The sequence below is a fragment of the Mus pahari genome, chromosome 9 (assembly GCF_900095145.1).
Source record: "Mus pahari chromosome 9, PAHARI_EIJ_v1.1, whole genome shotgun sequence".
Classification (NCBI taxonomy): Eukaryota; Metazoa; Chordata; class Mammalia; order Rodentia; family Muridae; genus Mus; species Mus pahari.
The window spans coordinates 65,182,847-65,203,966 of NC_034598.1; the positions used below are offsets into that span (position 1 = coordinate 65,182,847).

Consider the following 21,120-nt stretch of genomic DNA (forward strand, 5'->3'; position numbering starts at 1 on the left):
TCCAGGTTAGATAGGCGTCTAGATAGGTGGACTGTGTCCCTCCAGGTTACATAGGCGTCTAGATAGGTGGACTGTGTCCCTCCAGGTTAGATAGGCGTCTAGATAGGTGGTTAGAATCAGATATTGCTAATTCATTGATTTGTATGCAAACTGCCCACCACTAAACCCTTTTAAGACAGATATGCAGTTACATGGGCAATAAAACATATTTAGAGGTATTTTTGGTAAGAAAAATCTTACTTTTTAAATGAAATGCCATTCATTTAGTGAGTTATATAAATACTTGGTTTTTTTGGATTTGGACTAGGTGTGGTACTGAATTTAGAAGTGTGTGTGTGTGTTTGTATGTGTATATGTGTGTGTGTATGTGTGTGTTTGTATGTGAGTATATGTGTGTGTTTGTATGCGTGTTTGTATATGTGTGTGTATAGGTGTGTGTGCGTATTTGTGTGTGTATGTGTGTGTATATATGTGTTTGTATGTGTGTATATATATGTGTNTGTATGTATATGTGTGTGTGTATGTGTTTGTATGTGTGTATAAGGTCAAGGAGAAGCACTACTTTTTTTAAATGTGGGTTTTGCTGTTTACTGTCATCGAAGTCAAGTTTTATTTTCCTCGATTGTAAAGTTGGGTTGCTATTTACTTACCTTGTAGAGTTGTTGTGAGTGTTAGTGTTAGATAAGCTATAAGCTACTGTTTGAAAGTCAGCTGTCACATTGGGACTGACAAACCCATGGCCTATCATGTAGTGAATGGTGAAAAGGAAGTTGATATTACCGTTGCTCTGTTGAAATAGGTGCTAATTCATTTTATCACAGAGGAAGGATTAAAGGCTATTTGGAAATAGATAAACTGGCCATGAGGGGATTAGGGTGCTGGTCCTGGCTCTGTAACCCTGAGTTAACAGAAGCTTAGCTACTTTTAGTTTCTTTGCTTTTTAGATAAAGAGGCTAGATTAGATGATCTCCAAGATTTCTTTGAACTCTTGATGTTCTGATTGAAGTTGTGATTTGTTTTTTTGGGGGGGTGGGTAGGATAATCAACTTGAACATCTAACTGCTATGCACACAATAATCTTTCAGACTGTCTGAGTAACTTGGCGGAGCCCACGTCAGTGCTGCACGGAGCAGCAGCCTGCTCACCATGTCAGGTTCCCGGCACTCGGAATAGCCCGTTAGAAGACTGGGAGGAGGGATACAGGCCATATGCTGGTTTGCAGTCCAGCAGCCTCTTGTTTCACAATAGCCGGGCTTCAGCAGGTCAGCTCGGTGCTTCAGTAGAAGGGAGTCACAAACCCTTCTGCCAGCCCATCCATCCTCAGAGCTCCATGTGTCAGGAGTCTGACAGCACTGGACTGGATTGCCTGCATTTCCTGGGCTCTCGCTTTTCTCTCCACTTCTTCCCTCGTTTTCAAAACGTGGTGCTGCATTTTCTCGCTTCCACCATCTCCGACCACCGTGTGTGTGTGTGTGTGTGTGTGTGTGTGTGTGTGTGTGTGTGTTCGTGTCTTTTAATTGGTGTCGCTTTATTTTACATTTGTCTTTATCCATTTTCTTTTCTCATACTTTGGCTCTGTTGAATGGTGAAGTAAAGTGTAACTGTACCTGCCATCTCAAAAAGCCTTTCTCCTAAAGTCTCCTTTTTCAGGCTCTATCAGTGATGCAGTTTTTCCATTTGACTTTTCATGTATTTCGAGGTAGATTTGTTTATGTGTATAAGCTAATGTCTGCAGACAGTATTTTCTTGTGTTAGCTCACTGGCCGCGTTGTCATCAGGCTCTTGTTTGCAGACATGAGATAGTATGCCTTAAGGTGCCTTTTTTCTTTTTAGGATTTTTTTTAATTGGGCGTGGTAGCACACACCTTTAAATTGAGCTCTCGAAAGTATAGGCGGATGAATCTTTTGAGTTTGAGGCCGCCTGGTCTACAGAGTTCCAGAACAACCAGAGTTATGAAGACAGACTTGTTTGTTTGTGTCAGTGTGTGTGCATGCTTATGGAGGCCAGCGAGAGGGGGCTCTGTTCCTCTCATCTGTAGGCAAGTATTCTCAACTGAGCTAGGTTTCCAACCTCCTTTTTTTTTTTTAATTGAAGCAAAAATACTATAAATTATAATTGTAATTTAGATTTTAACGACATGATAATAACTAAGTTAATATAAAATGAAAATAAGATTGTCGACTTTATGGAGTATAATAAATCCAAAGTTGAAAAAATAGAAGAACCAAATTATTTTACTTTGAGGGGGGAAAATGTCATTTTTCTGTCCTGTATTTATTTTTTCCAATCTTCATGTCATCTGTTGTTAAGATAGGGTCTCATGTAGTCCGGGCTGGCGGCTAGTTCACTGTGTAGTGTTGGATGACCTTGAATTGTGCATTCCTCTGCCCCTCCCTCCCTCCTAAAGTACCTGGTTATAGGTAAGGGCTCCGTGCCCAGGGTGTAGTTTATTTAAATTGTCATGTTGACACAGGTAGAACTCCCCTAAGGGAGTCTCATCGAGGAACTGTCCAGTTTATGTTGGCTTTGCAGGGTTGTCTTGACTATGTTAATTGAAGTAGGAAGACCCAGCCTGGAAGTGGGAGGTAGGGTCTGGGTCCTGACCTATGAAGTAAGCTGCGCAGTAGGCAGGTAGGTACATGTGCATCCATTCTGTGCTCTGACTATGCATATCACCTGTGACTTCACGTTCCCAATTTCTTGATTTCCCTGTTACAACTAACTGTAGCCTGGAATCACAAACTATAATAAGCCCTTTTCTCCCCTAAGTTGTCTTTTTGTCGGGGCATTCTATCAAAGCAATAGAAATGAAACTAGAACATCCAAATCCTCCTCATAATAATTTGTGGGAATTATCTGAAAAGTATTAAGAGTGACCTCTGGAGTATGTAGATAGAAAACCGTAGGTGTGAGCAATGAATGATCTTAGGGTGCTTGTATTCAGATCCCAGTTCTGCAACTTACTAGATGTGTGACCTGGGCAAACTTCTCAACTCTTGTGTTCTAAGCCAACACCAAGTTATAATAGTATGAGATTATTGTAATAACTAAACGAGCTAATTCATGCAAAGTTCTGTGTCTAGCCATTGATAAAGTAGATCTTAGCTATTGTAATAATAGACAACACCTCAAATTGAACGATATATTGTGTGTGTGTGTGTGTGTGTGTGTGTGTGTGTTAGCTTAGCGGTCACAGACTGAATGACCACAGTAAATAATACTGGTTGTCTTGAGGATAGGTAGGACTTCTATGAGAAGCTTGTTTGCTTAGTTTATGCACTTAAGTCCTGTTTGTAGAACATCCGAGTATGACTTTGTCACAGACTTGAAACCACAGAGTGATGATGAAGTGTACAAAGTAACACGTTGTGAAACAGAAGACTGTAGGTTTTGAGATATTTCAGCATGGATGAAGATGAGTGAGATTGTGTGTGTGTGTGTGTGTGTGTGTGTGTTAAAAGAATGGATTGTAGGCTATTAGAATTTATTGAGGGTGCTGTGGTAGGATAGTTAAGGCCTCTTAAAATGTAGGCCAGCTGAGCAAGTAAAGGTACATACTCTCTGAGTTCTGTCCCACGAACCCACGTGATGGAAGGAGAGAGCTAACTCTTGAAATTGTCCTGCACCCGAGGGCTGTGGCACCCCCCCATACTGAATTAATGTAACAAAAAATTTAAAGATATATTAAATGTAATGTGCTTTATACAGAACTCCAAACGATCTATCTCTGTGTCAGTCACAAAGGTGTTTTAATGTTAAGATGCATAAGTTCTCTTTAAAAGCATCATAACATTATATTACTGTTAAATGTTGCAGGTGGAAAGTTTAAGAGTAAATAAATCGAGTATCTTAATTTTGAGTTGTGAAGGTCATGTTTCAGGATGATATATTTATAAAATATGAGTAAGGATTTCCACTCTGGCTTATCTATCCAGTTCTAGGACAAAGCTTCTTTTATGGTTTCACTAAAAGAGACTTATTAGTGACTCAGTTGGAAGAAAGTACAGTGAACCCTCAGCCTTCTGAGAAAGGAAATACCTGCAGGCAAGGCAATGCCTTGAATTGCAAAGGGTTAAACTGTATATTTTTTTTCTATGTGGAAGAATTGCCATACCAGTTGCCTAAATTAGTACCACCAAAAAGTAAAAATTAAGAAAAAAGGAAAAAAAAAATAACCAAAAAACCCAAAAACCTTTCCAAATGAATTCTGCTTTCTTTAGAGTTAATACACGCTAGATAGAGGATTTCTCTGGTAAGTCAGCGTACTTCCCAATGCACTTCTGAGTGCCCCTCATGTGTTGGTGTGGAGATGAGATGGTGGGCGAAGTGGAGCTGAAGGATTATATATGCCAAACGGCTTGTGTTTTTAATAGTTGCCATAGTCTAGGGAAAAAACCCCACCAGTGAATGATTTTCTGATTATGGCCACTCTCTAATTTATGAAGGATTTGATGAGAAATGAACAAAACAATGTGATTATCCCTATTTTCATAGGGAAAAAAAAATCTTGTTTTTACACTGATTATGGAGTTGCTCTTACTCTATTAGAAACTTCTGGTTACAAATGACCACAACTTAAAACTTAGCTGTGTAAAGGGAGGGTTGATTTACTGACACCCCGTAAGCTCCTTAGGCGCAGTCTCACTGAAGGACAGCCACAGCCTGGCCCGAGACTCCCCCTCACCTCTCTTGCTTTCAGCTGTGTGCTCCCCTGCTGGAGAGCAGCTTTCTTCTCTCTATGTGATAGAGACATGGAAGCCAGATTTATTTATTTTTATTTTTTGGCCAAACTGCTCAGACCATCTCAGTAGAGAGGAGAGGGAGTGGGTGTTGTCTCTTTCCACACTGAAAAATAGGGTTGAATGTCTCAGATTTAGAAGCCCCCCCAGTGTAGCAGCTGCTGGTTAGGACGATGTGACTGGAGCTGGGGAGGAGTGTCCGGGCAGAGAAGTCCATGTCTGACTTACGTATTGCGATCTCTTTATGTCCAGCTATCAGTTATCTTTTACAAGCATATTCTAAGAGATAGTAGCATACCCTAGTTGTGCTAACTGCGTAATACAATTTCTAATGAACAACTGGGTGGCATGTGTTATGAATAACCTAGACCAGGAATTTGTAAACCTTTTAATGCAGTACCACATAGTTATAGTATTTTTTCAAAATTTCAGGTTGTACAGTTACCATAGTAATTGCTAGACTGTGATGCTGTCTAAAGCAGCTGTAAGCAATATGCATGCTGTGTTCCTGTAGCAGCTGATTGTAAACTCAGATTGTAAACCTCTCATTCAGAAGAAGATGCATAGAAACTCCAAGAAATTTATGTTAACATTTCAACATATTGAAAGCTCTTTATCTCATATCTTAACTTTGTCAGAGCTGTGTTCATGGGCACCTGGGTCAGATGAAGAATATATGTGTGTACTCAAGTCTGAAAGGGAGCTTTCCCACAATAAACCTGCTTCCCTACAGAATTCTTTGCTATATGGGTTTATGCTGTATTTGTTTTAAAAGACTTTCAAGGGGATTCTTATAAGTGCCACTCCATTTCATTCTTTACCCATCAATCATCGTTTTGATACTCGGGCAAAGTTATATACAGAAAGAGGAAGGGTACTAATTTGACATTTAATGTACAAGCATTGTGCCAGGTTAATGTTATTGCCTCAGTGTGATACATAATAATAATAGCGACAGTTGCTAACACTGACATGTAACTGAGCTAAGTGTAGCACAGCCAATTTAAACTTACACCCCACTAGCTTACCAATAAATGAGACTCTGACTATGGTTATTTTATTTGGCTTTGATAATTACTGGGGGCTAACTCCTAAGCTACTTTTCTAACTTCTGGCCTGGTTACCTCCCCAGAGGTTTACCCCAAAATGCTTGCTGTTTCTCCTGGCCCTGTGCTCACGTACCTCTCTTCTCACTTCTCTCACGCTTTGCTTTTCTACCCCCAACCAGGAAACTCCAAACCCACCCACCTCTAATCCTTCCTGTAATTGGCTGAAGCCAGTTTCACTTAACCAACAGTTTTAAATTGAGGACCAAGGTTTGCACAACACAGCTTGTAAAGTGAGAATTTGCTCTTAGGTCTGGACCTTTTGGTACAGAGTTTAGCATTATAATACGTAGCAGCTGCCCAAACCCCACCACTAAGCATCCTAAACACCTTTACATATGTGTTTATTTAATTCCCACCGCTCTGTGTGCCTGTTTACAAATGAGATAATTGATGTATGTGGAAGTCAGAATAGCTGGTAAGCAGTGAGCTACATAAGAAACCCAGGTTGCCCCTGTATTTATATCACACTTCAATGTGATCGAAAAGATGGAGTTACAAAGTTGATTATTGCTTGGTAGATACTAGACAGCTGTGGTTGCAAGGTGTTTCCAGCTGTGCTGTTTTTAATTGTGTACAGTTTTTTTCTTAGTTATTTTGGGTTTGGCTTAAGTTATAGTCTACAAAGTTGAGCAGGAAGTACAGTGAACCCCTTCCCCTTTCCCCAACGTCTGTAACTTTCCCTGTTATCAGCATGCAGCAACAGAGGGGTACTTTTGACAGTATTTCAGCTTCTATCAGTGTGCCATTGCCATTTAGTCTATACTTCATATTTAAGGCTCAGTCTTGGGGTTGTACAGCCTATGGATCTTAACAGATGCGTGTTTACCATTATTGAAGACTCCCTAACATGTCTTCTTTTGCTTACTGTGGAACATACACTAACTAGAAACCATGCTTCACACTTTGTTCCTTGGGCAGCAGCATGCAGGTACTGTGTTATGCTCTTCATAGCTATGAGCCCAGTCATCTGTGCAGTCATCAGGGAAAGGATCAGTACTCAGGATGGGCATGGCGTAGATCACGTGTGCTATAAGCTCAGAACTCCAGAGGATATGGCAAGTTCGAGGCCAGCTTGAGTACAGTGTGTTCCAAGCCAGCGTGGGTTACATAAGAGCCTGTCTCTGTTCTTGCTTTTGTTTTGTTTTTTTGGTTTTTCGAGACAGGGTTTCCCTGTATGGCCCAGAATAGTTCCTGTCCTGGAACTCACTTTGTTGACCAGGCTGGCCTCTAACTCAGAAATCCACCTGCCTCTGCCTCCTGAGTGCTGGGATTAAAGGCATGCGCCACCACGCCCAGCCATCTCTGTTCTTAATAAACTAGAATACTATTGAGCTCTAAAGAAAAATGCAATCACAAAATGTGTAGGAAAATTGCTGGACTTAAAATGTATAATAATAAGTGAGTTTATGCAATCTCAGAAAACAACCCATATGTTTTCTCTCATATGCAGGATCTAGCTAGCCAGCAGTATAGGTGTATATGTAAACAAGTGGTACATGTGGGTACAGCATAACATACAGAAATGAGAACAAGAAGGGCTAAATACTGGGATGAGGAAGGACTGAGTGTAGGAATGGAAATGAGTTATGACAGAGGAGAGACAGCTAATCGCTGCTCTAGATCTAAGTCTGTCTGGAATTTTTGGTTTTAGTGGTGGATAAATCTGTGAAAATATAGTTGGTAGTGAGAGCACTAAATCCCATGTGAGACACTGTAGCTTTCATAGAGTGATTGCTCCACGTGCAGAGAAGTCCATCGACAGCTGTAGACTGGGCCTAGTTAATTTGCTGTGTGATGTTTTGTGTTTGTGTGTGTATGTGCGTTTCCTGAGACAGGTCTTAACTATGTAGTCCTGGCTGTCCTGGAACTCACTATGTAGACCAGGCTAGCCTCGAATTCACAAGAGATCTATCTACCTGCCATTGCCTCCCAAGAGCTGGGATTAATTAAAGGCATTCACTACTGTGCCCAGCTAGCTTGTGATTTTTTTTTTTTTTTGCATTTGGCAAGTTTTTTACAATAAACTTTATAAAATTCTTTAAAAGGCAATGATTTCGGTCAGATTGGTATTGTGTGTGTATACAGATGTGTATGTGTGCTTGTATGTGTTGTATGTGGTGTCTTTCTTTCTTTCTTTCTTTCTTTTTTGAGACAGGATTTCTCTGTGTAGCCCTAGCTGTGCTGGAACTCACTCTGTAGACCAGGCTGGCCTCGAACTCAGAAATTCGCCTGCCTATGCCTCCCGAGTGCTGGGATTAAAGGCGTGTGCCACCACGCCCGGCGTATGTGGTGTTTTTCAGGAACTGTCCTCGTGTTTTGAGAAAGGGTCTCATTGGCATGAGCTCAGTGCTTAGGCCAGGCTGGCCAGAGCACCCCAGGCTTTCTCTGACCCTCGTCTCCCCAGTGCACTTATGCTCCTTTGTTATGTGGGTCTGAGGATTTGAACTTGGGCTGTCACAACTGCATGGCATGAATTTTAGTGACCGAGCATTTCCCAGCCCTGACTGCATTGTTGAGTTAAAAAAAAAAAAAAATGAATGTTGATGATCCAGATTTAGGTACTCTTGCTTGTATAGGCAGCAATACTTGACCACCAGAGCCATCTTCCAGCCCCTGTATACACAGTAAAAATTACAAAACTATAGAAATGGAGAATAAATCGGTGGTTACCAGAGTTCATCAGGGAAGGAGAATTGGTACTGCTTTAAAACCTCTGTGTCTTCACACGCACATCTGATGTAAAGATCTACGAGACTACATTTTTGTACATAAGGGAGTGATCTGTTCCAACTGTCACATTCATTGCTAGAAACTCTGTTCTTGGGAACATTACTTTTACTTTGGGTGTCTCCATTTTTCTTTCCTGAAAATGCTAGGATAATGAAAAACCTTCATTTTAATGGTTCTTTATAGAATTGAATAAGTTAATGTACTAAGTGCTGTAGGCTTAACATTTCAAACTCTGAAATTGAGGTTTGTGTTTTGCTGTGAGTGGTGCCTTTTGCTTTTGGCAAGTGGTGGTGGTGGTGGTGGTGGTGGTGGTGGTAGTGGTGGTGGTGGTGGTAGCAGTAAATGGCTATCTTTGATTGATCCTCACGGCATAACTGTACACTTGGAGGCCCTCACTTTAGTCAGCAATCCATTGAGAGAATATTTGAGAGTGTATGATTATTGGTTATGTTCAAACTATAGCTAATTTCTAGTATGGTCAAGAAAATGACAGCATTGGAACACGTGGACTGTAGCTTGGAAGGAGATTCCATTGTTTTGGGGTTTATAGGTGGTATTGACAGCTGTAGGTTAAACAGCGATGAGGTGGGGACCAGCTCTGACCATGAAAATTTAGTAGTACAGAACTAATTAAACCTGCCTCTACCTCTATAGAGGATCTTGTAAGTACCGTAATCCTCCAATTCAAATGACAAAAGCTTCGTAAGTGGTTCCACCAAGGCAGTGCTCTCTCTGTGGCACAGGATAGTAACGATGTGGTTTCCAGTTGCACCTTTAATGTTTGATACTTGGTCAATGTCAGCTCTCAAGGAAATGCCACTATCCAAAGTTCTGGTGGACAAAAGCCAGCATTCCTCAGGACCCGTGATGTCAGTCCCCCTCTTAAAAAGCAGTCAGTTTCCTTCTCGCTGACAGAAGGGACAAATGCACTCTGTGGTGCCTATTGGCCTCCTGGCTTTGTCCACATCACCAGTAGGTAGCTCTTCTCACCCCCTCCCATACCAGACCCCTCCTCAGCTCCGGAGCTCACTCCCACAGCTGTGCATTTCACCTCATAACCCAGCTGTATCGGTTATCCTCTCCCTATGGCTCTCCCTTGGCCCTTGATCTTGGTCTCTTCTTTGTCTTCCTCTTGTTCCCCATGTTCCTGACCCCGTGGCCTAGTCCAGTCTGCGGATCATGTTTAGTGTACTACTTTCTCTCTGTGCTGGACTCTTCCAGGTGCTCTGGCTGCCCATCCTTTCTGTTATGTCTATAATAGAAACCTTCCCCTCAGCCATACCTTGAAGCAGTCCTGCTGTCTGTTTATAGTCTCCAAATAAAGTTTAGAATGGTACCTAGGAAGTAAAATTAGCTACTATTACTAATTTAATTTTTAAAATTTTAACAAAGTTACTTATTTTTAAAATGATGTGTATATGTTGTGTGGTGGAATGGGGGTTGTGCATGTGGGCGCAGCTGTGTCCGAGCTCTGGAGCCAGAGCTCCTGGACTTGTGAGTTGCCGTAAGGAGACATTGCTCCTGACCTGCGGAGCCTCTTCTGTGTCTTTTTTTTTTTTTTTTTTAACTTTGACATTTTTGTCTATGTACCTTACCTGAAATTGTAAATATTCATCATTCTTCAATGATTTATAGGTTTAATTTTGAATCATTTGTAAACATTAATTTATTTGGAATGTTTGAATACAGTAGTATAGATATGCAGAATCTTAACACCTCCACTACTGGGGCATTTGCTGAGAAGGTGTTTGGGCACACGCTATATAAATTATTTTCTTGTCAACATGTAAGTGGTAATATGGTTTAGAATTTGTAGTGTTTTCCTGAACCCTGTTTGGGTATAATTTTATTTCAGAGTGTAATAATCTTACCTTTATGGTGTTTAGAACTGTATTTTCCCATGCAGCAGCCTCAGTGGCATGAGACTATTTGAAATAAATGAAATTGATAAAATAAAAATTCACATTTCAGTCATAAAACTGAAATCTTGAGTGTATATTAGTGTTCTGTGACTAGCAACGATTGCTTCTGACAGCACAAAATTGAGGGTTGTCTTCATATTGCACAAGGTCTATTGGACAACATCCATTTGTGTAGGTTTTCTACATTTTCTACGTCTTCCACAAACGTCTTTTAGAGAATGGAGAAGTTGCTTAGTTGGTAAAAGCTTATGCGTGTAAGGATGAAGACCTGAGTTTGACCTGAGTTTGTGAAAGCTGGGCTGAGCAACGTGATGTGTAACCCTGGAGCTGGGACAGAAAGAAGAGGGACCTCAGAGCTTGCCAGCCAGTCTAGCCAGTGCTGAGCTCCAGGTTCAGTGAGAGGCCCTGTCTCAAAAAGCACTGTGCTTAAGATCATTCACTGCTCTTCCAGAAGGTCAGAGTTCAGTCCCCACCACCTACATTGGGTAGCTCACAAGTGCACGGAACTCCATCCAGGAGATTTGGCACCCTCTTTTGGCCTCTGAGGATGCCATACATAAAAATAATAAATTAAAGAAAAAAGATGGAGCGTAATTGAGGCAGACACCCCATGCCAACTTTAGGCCTCAGAACCCATATACACATTTCCATGCATACCCATACATGCATACACATGTACACACATACACACATCTCCATGCATAGCCACACATGCACACACATGTATACACATATACATATACGCGCAAACAAGTAGTACATGAGTGGAATCATTTAGAATGTGCCATACAGGATTGATTTTTTTTTTTTGTTCTCCCACTCAGCATAGTTGAGATTTGTCAGCTACTCCTGGTGGTTCATTCCCTTTTATTACTGACGGCTGTTCCATAGTGTGAATAGGCCATTTTATACATACACTGTAAATGATCTGGGTTCTCAGCTTCTAGTTACTATATTTGTGTATATATACTATATTTGTGTATACATACTATGATATATATATATATATATATATATATACATATATGTGTATATATATATATATCATAGTTTTTGTATTTAGTTATAACTATGTACAGATATTTACATAAGCAAAATTTTTATTCTAATGCAGTTACTGGATCACATGGCTGTATATTAATGTTTTTAAGAAATCAAGCTCTTTCCAGAGTGGCTATGCATTTTACATTACCATCAGCTGAGTATGTATGATGTAATCTCTGCATCCTCATTGGTATTTGATGATATTGCTTTATTATTTCATTGTTTTGGCTTCTTTCCAGTCTGATTTTCAAATTTCCGTTGTGATTCAGTTAAGTTACTGTTCTGTAGGAGAGTGCTGGCAGGGGTACGGGGTGTGGAGTTAGGGTCAGGTATGTGTTAAAAGGTGAGACCTGAATGCAAGAAACAGAAGACATTTGCAGTAAGTATGAGGGGTTAAAGGTGAACTGGAAGTAGGGAAAGAGGAGACAACTTTTGATGTGCCTTTATTAAGGGTCATGAGTGTGGCAGTGTTGACCTTGCTGGGGAAGGGAAAGTTTGTGGATTTGCTAGCCAAAGCTTAGTTATTGAATGTGCATGCATGTTGTGTGTGTCACATGATTTGCATAGTGACACAGCACATGTGTTCAGAGGACAGCTTAATAGAGCTGAGTCTCCTCACCCTTGTGTAGATTCCAGGGATTGAAGTGAGCTTCCTATTCTTACCCAGCAAGCACCTCTGTCTGCCAAGCTGTCTGTTAGCCCCCCACAACACACACAGATGAGTGAGTGCCCTTATTTACACAGGCGCTGCAACTGACCGACCATTAGGTTTTATCATGGCTAACAGCTGTGGGTTGTGTGATCTGAGATTAGGAAATGAGGAACAGACTGGCTATATTGCAGTCACTCAAGTAGGGAAGTTTAAATAGGCCAGAGGTGACAAGGTAGGACTTGTTTTCAGATATTTTATGTTAAGCCTAAAAATAGATGTGGAGACGGCAATTCTATTAAATTATGACTGACCCACTCTCCGTGTGTGTGTGTGTGTGTGTGTGTGTGTGTGTGTGTGTGTGTGTTGCTACTGGTTTTCTTGGTTGCTCTCCACTTTATAGTTTGAGGTAGTCTCTTGCTGACCCTGGAGCTCACCCTTCAGCTAGCTTAGTCTCACTAGCTTACTGGGAGAACCTGCCCCTTGTTTCCCAAGGGTTGGGGATTAAAGACAAGTTTATCATACCCACATGGCTTTAAGTAATCACTTTATCTGAGGAATTACCTTCTCTGCTTGATGCCCACCCCTTTTCTTTCTTAGCTAACATCTTCCTATGTAGCCAGCCTACTCTGGCCAGGAACTTGCAATCTCCTCCCCCAGTGTCCTGAGTGATGGGACTACAGGACTGATATGGCAACCACACCCTTGGACACTTATAACCCATCCTGATGTTTGTGATTTTTTTTTTTTTTTGAGACAGGGTTTCTCTGTATAGCCTTGGCTGTCCTGGAACTCACTCTGTTGACCAGGCTGGCCTCGAACTCAGAAATCCACCTGCCTCTGCCTCCCGAGTGCTGGGATCAAAGGCGTGCGCCACCACGCCAGGCTGTTTGTGTTGTTTGCCTGTCAGCCTCTTCCCGAGTGGCCGATGATAGTAAATATCCTTTCTCCTGTATCTCTTCATTCCTGCATCTTTGGTAAAGTATCTCTTGTCTGCACTAGTTACTAGGGCTGCTGGGATAAACTAGCACAGACCAGATGGTTTGTGCAGAGCCCCTCCCCAGTTTTGGAAAACAAAGGGCCAGACTAAGTTGTTGACTGGTATGCTTTTTCCTTTGATGTCTTTAGCTCTTAGATGTCTGGTCTCACTGCCTTTTTAAAGGTTATACTTTTTTTTTTTAACATTTAGTTTCGTAATAAGTTTTGGGTTGATTTTTTTAATGTAATTTGAGTTTTAAAAATTGGTTGATCGGGGCTGGAGAGGTGGCTCAGTGGTTAAGAGCTCTTCCCAAGGTCCTGAGTTCAAGTTCCAGCAACCACATGGTGGCTCACAACCATCTGTAATGGTATCTGATGTGCCCTCTTCTGGTGTGTCTGAAGACAGCAACAGTGTATTCACATACATAAAATAAATAAATCTTTTTTTTAAAAAAAGGTCTTTTTTTAATTTTAATTTTGTCTATGGATTCCCATTCATCTGTGAAAACTCTTTTTCTTAAATTGCTTTTTTATTGTTAAAAAATAGTTGAGAAAATACATGGGTTTTAATTTTTAGGGTTTGTTTGTTTTTGTTTTTGTTTTTTTTTTCTGTTTCTCGAGTCTTTTTGTGGCTAAAATTAAGCCAACCCCGTGAGATGTTGGTAACTTTTGTTTTGTAATAGTTCTTAAAATTGACTTTTAGGAGATAACAGGTGTCTTCCTATATAAATTTAGAATAACCTTGTCTGTAGCTACAAAGAATCTAGAGAGATTTTGATAGAAATTGCACTAAACATATATATGTGTGTGTATGTATGTGTGTGTGTACATATCTATATGTAAATTTGAGGAGAATGCCATCTTTATGATAAATATTCTAGTTCATAAATATAGTATGTATGTCATTTTATCCAGAGTTTGATTTCTTTCATTGATATTTGACATACAGTGCTGCATATGACAGCTACACTGACTCCTGGGCCTTGCTTGCTGATATTTTTCTCTTATTTACCACCAATTCTTGGCCTCACCACACTATTTCTATCAGTGAGGAAACAAGTCTCCAGTTTTGAAACCAAACTAAACACTGTTATTTTCCTTAGGTCTCCTTTCTGTTCTGGCTTCTGCTCTTATTAGTAACAAAACTTCCCTAGGAGAGTTGTAGGTGTTCTGTGTCTTGTCCATCCTTTCTTAAACCATCTCCTGTCAAGCACACATCCTCACTTTGTCAAGATAATCTGGCCTCCTGCTGCTAAGTCCCCAGGCAGGTTTGACCAGCTTTCTTTTTTTCTTTTCTTTTCTTTTTTCTTTTTCTTTTTTTTTTTTTTTGCTGTAGGGAAGTAGTAACTGAAGTGTGTGAAGGTTTGGTGTTTCTCAGGTCTCCAGAGGAAGAAGTCTGATGAATCTAAGCACAGTGAGAGGAAAGCATTTGTAGTGTTAGTGAAGGTATAAAGTGGTACTGCCACCTGGAGGGCAGTTTAATAATGAAGTTCAAGAAACCAAGTCATTTTATCTGTAAGTAGGTACTTTACCTAAGTTGACAAAATCTAACCAGCACAGTATCAAAACGAATAAACGGGCAGTATTTTTGTGTGATTTATTGGTGCAGTGAAATACCATTTACCATTGAGTGAAGGAGAGCTATACATCTCAGTTCTGATTAATCTCAGAGTGAAAGTGCTAACTTCTGGTGTGTAAGATAAACACTCTCTGGATACCCTTGTGTAGAATAGGTGTTGGGTACGGCTTTGCTGGGCCTCTCAGCTTTTTTTTTTTTTTTTCTGGATCATACTGCTAAGAATGGGATCTGACAAGGGTTCCTGTATTTTAAAGAGAGAGGTTGAACTTGCCAGAAGTAGCTATAATCTACTCCACAACTCTTTATGGCCTCTGCCCTGTCCAATATAGAGACACTTTAACGTGAGAGGATTCTTTGAAGAATTTAAAGTGATTATCTCTCAACTTACCCAATAGTATTCTTGCTAAACTTGGACTGTGCAATCAAATGAGGACAGGAGTCTAGTCAAGAAAGAGGCACAACTGAACGTTGTGGCTCACGCCTGTAATACCACCAGCATTTGGGAAGCAGCTCAAGGCTCACAAGTTTGAAGCCAGGTTGAGCTGGTTAGTGAGGCATTTTCTCAGTGTTCAAAAGAGCTTAACTAAAGTTTGTTCAAGGAGATGGAGTAGACCTCAGGATTCTCAGGATGTCCCAGTTGAGAAAGCAAGTACTTGAGTATCTCTATAGGTATTCATAACTGAGAGAAAAATACAGTGCGAACTCTGCAGTTTGGGCTATGAAGGAGAGTCTTCAGTGATGACTAAAGATCTCTGATGGGGAGTTGTTCTTGCCTTTAGCAAGCAGGAATAATGGTTTTGGATTTCTGATCCAGTAGCCTAAGAAAATAAATTTGTGTTGCTTTAAGCCACTAGATTTGTTACAAAAGAGATGGCGAACTAACATAATTCCTTCACACAATGCCTAATGATTTGTTTGCATAGGAATGGGAGTTCAGGTAGTAGGGGAGCTAGCTGGGTGTCTCAGGGAGCTAAAGTGATGCTCAGATTGTGAACTGAAGGATTTAAAAGTCGGCCTAAGCCCGAGGACATCTTTAAGTAGGATGACTAACATGAGCGAAGGTATAAGACAGCAAGGGTTTTAGAGTACACAGCTTGCAGATGTGTAGGGTGGGTAGAGGAGAATGGTAGATATTAAAATAGAAGAAAAACATAAACTGGGACAGGTCATGGAAGATTCTGTAAGGTTGCTGAGTGTGCTCATTTACGTGCTAAGCATGATCATAGAAAGAGAGTAATAGAGGCAGAGGCATGGGTGAACCGAGGGGTGTAGTGAGGGGGTACAGAACAAGGCCAGCAGGGGTTCCTCTAGAGAAAAGCAGTTAGGGAGCTAAGCTAGTCTAAGGTAATCTGCCTTAGGACCTGCAGCAAGCAATCCAACTCCACACAATCGTTGATTAGAATCAGTCTAGTAGAGTGTTTAGTATAGGTAATTTGATAATTTTTGCTAGTACTTGGGCATGAAAATGAGAAAATAGTACCACCTATTTTTAGGAAAATTAAATTGTTCTTTAGACTGTTCAAAGAGATATTCTTTTTTTTTTTTTTTAAGATTTATTTATTTATTATATGTAAGTACACTGTAGCTGTCTTCAGACACTCCAGAAGAGGAGTCAGATCTCGTTACGGATGGTTGTGGGCCACCATGTGGTTGCTGGGATTTGAACTCAGGACTTTCGGAAGAGCAGTCGGTGCTCTTACCTGCTGAGCCATCTCACCAGCCCCTCGAAGAGATATTCTTTTTATTTTTTTTTTAAAGATTTATTTATTATTTATATGTAAGTACACTGAAGTTGTCTTCAGACACAGCAGTAGAGGGCATCAGATGTCATTACGGATGGTTGTAAGCCACCATGTGGTTGCTGGGATTTGAACTCAGGACCTTCGGAAGTGTAGTCAGTGCTCTTAACCACTGAGCCATCTCTCTAGCCCTTGAAGAGATATTCTTATATTGATATTCTCTATATATATATGTGAAGTTATTGCTTATATAAGAATAAGAAAGTTTTCCTATATAAGACCTCTGTGAACATAAATTAGCAAAACCATATATTAGCTATAACCATCTTTTAAAAATAAAGATGATTTCTAGAGATCTATCTGTGTGGTATGTCACAAAATACATAGCTCTCATGACTATATTACCTAGGATAAACAAGTTCTGCTGAAGTCTCAACTCTGAAATGTTAACAGCTTAAGTGTTACTGGTTCATGATCTACATATGTTTTAGGGTAAGCAGGGGCTACTTTTGGACCCAGAGTTCTATTTTATTCTTTAGAGGATAGCCAGTGTCTATGACCCAAAGAAAGCAAGAGACATATATTTGTTGTTCATATTCAGTTAAAAATAAGAACCTATCACTTACACATACTACTTCAGATGGCCAGGGTCGTAGAATCTATGTGCTTGAGATGTGGGAATATTTGGTCAATAGCACTAATGATTGTAGTTGTATTTAAATCTAAACATCAAAACCAGCGAAGCCCAAGGAGAAGATTGATGTATGTGACTATTAGTTGTAGAATGTTATAAATACATTGAAGCCACAAATCAGCAGTACTAGAAAGAGACAGATGTCTTTTAAGTAAGAAAATGGGTAATATCTAATCTTGTATATACAACTCTAATTCAAACATGTTAAGTGAATCTCAGGACTCCAGTAAAGTTCTTCTACTCCAAAGTACGTTGAACAGGAAATTTTCAAAAATTTTACAGTAGGCAAATACTTATTTTAATTAATTAATTATTTTGTAGATAGGTATTCTATGTAGTCCTTCCTGGCTGTCCTCAAACTGATTCTGTAGACCAGACTGGCCTCAGACTCACAGAGATCCACCTGTCTCTGCCTTAGAGTGCTGGGATTAAAAGTGTGTGCCACTACTACCATCATAAATGGTATTTTTAGTAGGGAGAATTTTTAAATAATGTCCATTGCCGTGGGAAAGAAGTTAATAATATATTGCAAATATTGTCCTGTAGCTAGAAATACATCCTCTTCAGGAAATGAAGAAATGTTAACTATGTTAACTGGGTTAAAGGGGTTTAGTTTTTTGTTTGTTTGTTTTTGTTTTTGTTTTTTTTTGATCCAGGGTCTCTCTAGTGTGTATGAAACTCTTGCTGTCCTGGAACTTGTTATGTAAACCAAGCTAGCCTCACAGGCACAGAGATCCACTGGCTTTGCCTCCCTAGTGTTGGGATTAAAATGTTGTTCAGTATGAGAAAAAGAATCCCATCCATTCTTTTATTTCCTTTAGTGGTACATGCCCAGTGCTAGTGCTTGTGAGTTTGAGGTCAATCTGGGGCTATCCAGTGAGACCGTCTTGAAAAGAGGGCACGGGTACCCTGCGAGGCTCGGCTGTGCTGCAGATGCTGCGATGATATGTGTTTCTGCCCTGCCGTAGTTCATGCGTGGTGCTGAGGAGAAGTTTAGATGGGGTTGTGGAAAAGGAGCTATGGACAGAGCATAGAGGTTGGCAGGACTCAGCCTGATATCAGGGAGGTGATGATACTGCCCGGGTGTTGCAGTATGCCAGTATATGGAGTGCCTAGAAGCTGTCGTGAGAATCCCAGGCTCTAGGGTAATTCCATCCAGCTTCACCTTTGTGTCCTCGTCTGTTGTTGACTGAAGTGTTATGGGATGCATGACTGGATTCAGGCAGTTAGACATTCAGTTAGAGTTTCTTATTTACCGAGAACGGTTAGGAAAAGCTAGTACCTGAGAGTAGAAGGCTTTGCTTTTTGTTTTTTGTTTTGTTTTGTTTGTTTGGTTTTGGGTTTTGGTTTTGGTTTTGAGATAGGGTCTCACACATGTAGCTCTGGCTGTTTTAGAACTTAACATGTAGGCCAGCTGGTCTTGTACTCAGGAAGATTTGACTGCCTGGGATTAAAGGTGTGTTGCACCGTGGGATTAAAGGTGTGTTGCATGTGAGTTCTTACCTTCATTAGTGTCTTAGTGTTTATCTGAGATGTTGTTGGACCTCGCGCTGTTCTAGAGGTGTAGAGGAGCGAAGAATTGGCACAAGAGAGTGAGACTTTCACAACCTAGAGTTGAATGGTATGAGAGACAGTTTCTAATTTACCATTAATTTCTAATTGCAAAGCTTTTTTAGTGTTGGGGATGTATACAAGGGGTAGATTTATATTTGACCATGCTTTTTCTCTAGAGTATGGATTCTAAGCATAATTACTTCAATAATGAATGTTTGTCAAAAAGCACAAAAATAAAAGTGCTAAAACATTTCCTGGAGTTTTTTTTTGTCTCTTGTTTATGTGCTTTTTCTCTTTAACAGGAAATCAAACCACAGAGCCACTATAACCATGGCTATGGAGAACCTCTTGGACGGAAAACTCATATTGATGACTATAGCACCTGGGACATCGTCAAGGCGACACAGTAAGATTTCTCTATGGTTGTTTTCTTTCTTGGTTTTGTTTTTCTAAATCTGAGTTACGTATTCAAATGCCTTGGGGGAAATGTCAGTATTTTAGTTAGTTATTGTAATTCCCACCAGCTGTTAGCTTTTGGTACTTGCCGTTTTTGTGGAAATTTATTATTCTGCTTTAAGAATATTGAATGTAAACAACTAGAAAACATTTCCAAGTTTAAAAGTACCTTTGAGATAAAAACATGGGGTTATAACTCATATTTCCTATTCCTCAACCAAGTAAACCAATTAAACAGTTAATGTTATATATGCATATATGTTTACTATATTAAGGGATATATGGCTCCCTTGTTGTCCTTCCTCCTCACCCTGGTCTTCTTCCTAATATGTTTCCCTTCTGTTTTCTTTTTTAAAAGTCTAGATATTGTGAATGAGAGAGGAAAAAGGCTTTTGTTTTATTTTGAGACAGGGTCTCATTATATAGCTTTGGCTGACCTGGAAGCCACTCTGTAGACCAGGCTGGTCTTAAACTCAGAAATCTGCTTGCCTTTGCCTCCAGAGTACTGAGGTTAAAGGTGTGTACCACCATACAATGCCTGAAAAGTCATATTTTAATGAATCAAATTTTCAGAGCAGTTTCATATGGGGGAAATAAAACATAAGAACATGGTACTTTAAAAATCTGTTCTTCTAGCATATTGACTAATTCGAGTTAGAGAGACATATGAAAACTATCAGAGGAGCAAGATCACTTTTGAGTCTTCTCTTCCTATTAAGTGTTTTTATTACCAAATATTTTTCTATACTGGTACATACTAATTATACATAATGGTGTGTGTGTGTGTGTGTGTGTGTGTGTGAATGTGTGTGTATGTGTGTGAGTGTGTGTGTGTAAGTGTGTGTATGTGTGTGTGTGTGTGTGCATGTGCACACACACATGCATGATAGGACCAGGGATAGCAACAGTAAGAGGGCTCTAGAAATGTGTGTACAGTGTACTTCTCTATCAGCTACAGAAGTTTTAGTGTTTGCTGTTACTGTCTCCTTGTGGCTCATTCTTCGTGTTAGCCTTCCCTGTGGAGGATCTTCCCCATTTTGAACTTGATGGGGGGGGGGGTCGGGGTTGGGGAGGATTGTGGGAGGGGTGACTGGAAGGCAGGCAGTGAGCAGGATGGGTGGTGGCACATACCTTCAGTGCCCAGCTAGTGCTCTGTGCAGAGGGAGAGACTAGAGGATGTTGTGAGGTCAGGATCAATCTGAAAAAACCAAAACCAAAACCAAAGAAACAAAGATTGTCAGAGTACAGTTTGTCAAATTTATGTAAGTTAATTTTTGTGTTATAATTCCAGAGAGTTAATATTTTGACTAAGAAAACAATAGTATGTAGCTTGTTGATGGAGTTTTGGTGACGTATTTTCTTTTTTCTTTTTCTATTTTTTGTTGTTGTTGTTTATACTTGAGATTTCTCATAATTAAATTAAGTGGTAGCAGGGGTTGGAGATGATGGAGACAGGAGAGGTGACTGGGTGGTCAAGAGTTATCCCGGCCCTCGGGACAAGCTATTTTATGGGGTCCGAGGGGGATCCCAAACCTAAGGTGGAATGGGGGTAAGAGAAAGAAAAGGAGACCATGCAGCAGCTTGTCACGGTCTGTTTAATGAAGAAAAAGGCTCAAGTTTTATAGCATACAGAGAGGGGTTAGGGAGTGATCAGAAGAGGCAGAGTGAAGGACAAATGGGGGAATGCTAATTGCAGGTTTGAAACTTTGAGTGATTTATCTCAGAGCTTTGGCATCACTGCTTCGGAATGCCGGGCGGCTTATCTTGAAGTCCGGGTCCTCCTTTACAGCTCAAGGCGGCAGCTCGGGACAGCTCCGGAATGCTGGACACTCCTTTAACAGCCCCTGATGTTTGTTTAGGGCCGGAATCTGCTTGATTCCCATAAACAGCCTTGAGGGGAAAGGGGGTGACTTGGCTCTTAACAGA

The 21,120-nt window shown here is 40.4% G+C and overlaps 1 protein-coding gene across 2 annotated transcripts in view; it reads left to right on the forward strand.

Annotated features, from left to right (window-relative positions):
- Zdhhc17 (zinc finger DHHC-type containing 17) overlaps positions 1-21,120 on the forward strand; it is a 73,591-nt gene that overhangs the window by 4,251 nt on the left and 48,220 nt on the right. For both annotated transcript variants that reach the window (XM_021204425.2, XM_029542278.1), the window contains exon 2: positions 19,041-19,144. In XM_021204425.2, the coding sequence (XP_021060084.1) occupies positions 19,041-19,144 (104 nt within the window). The remainder of the gene's footprint in view (positions 1-19,040; positions 19,145-21,120) is intronic.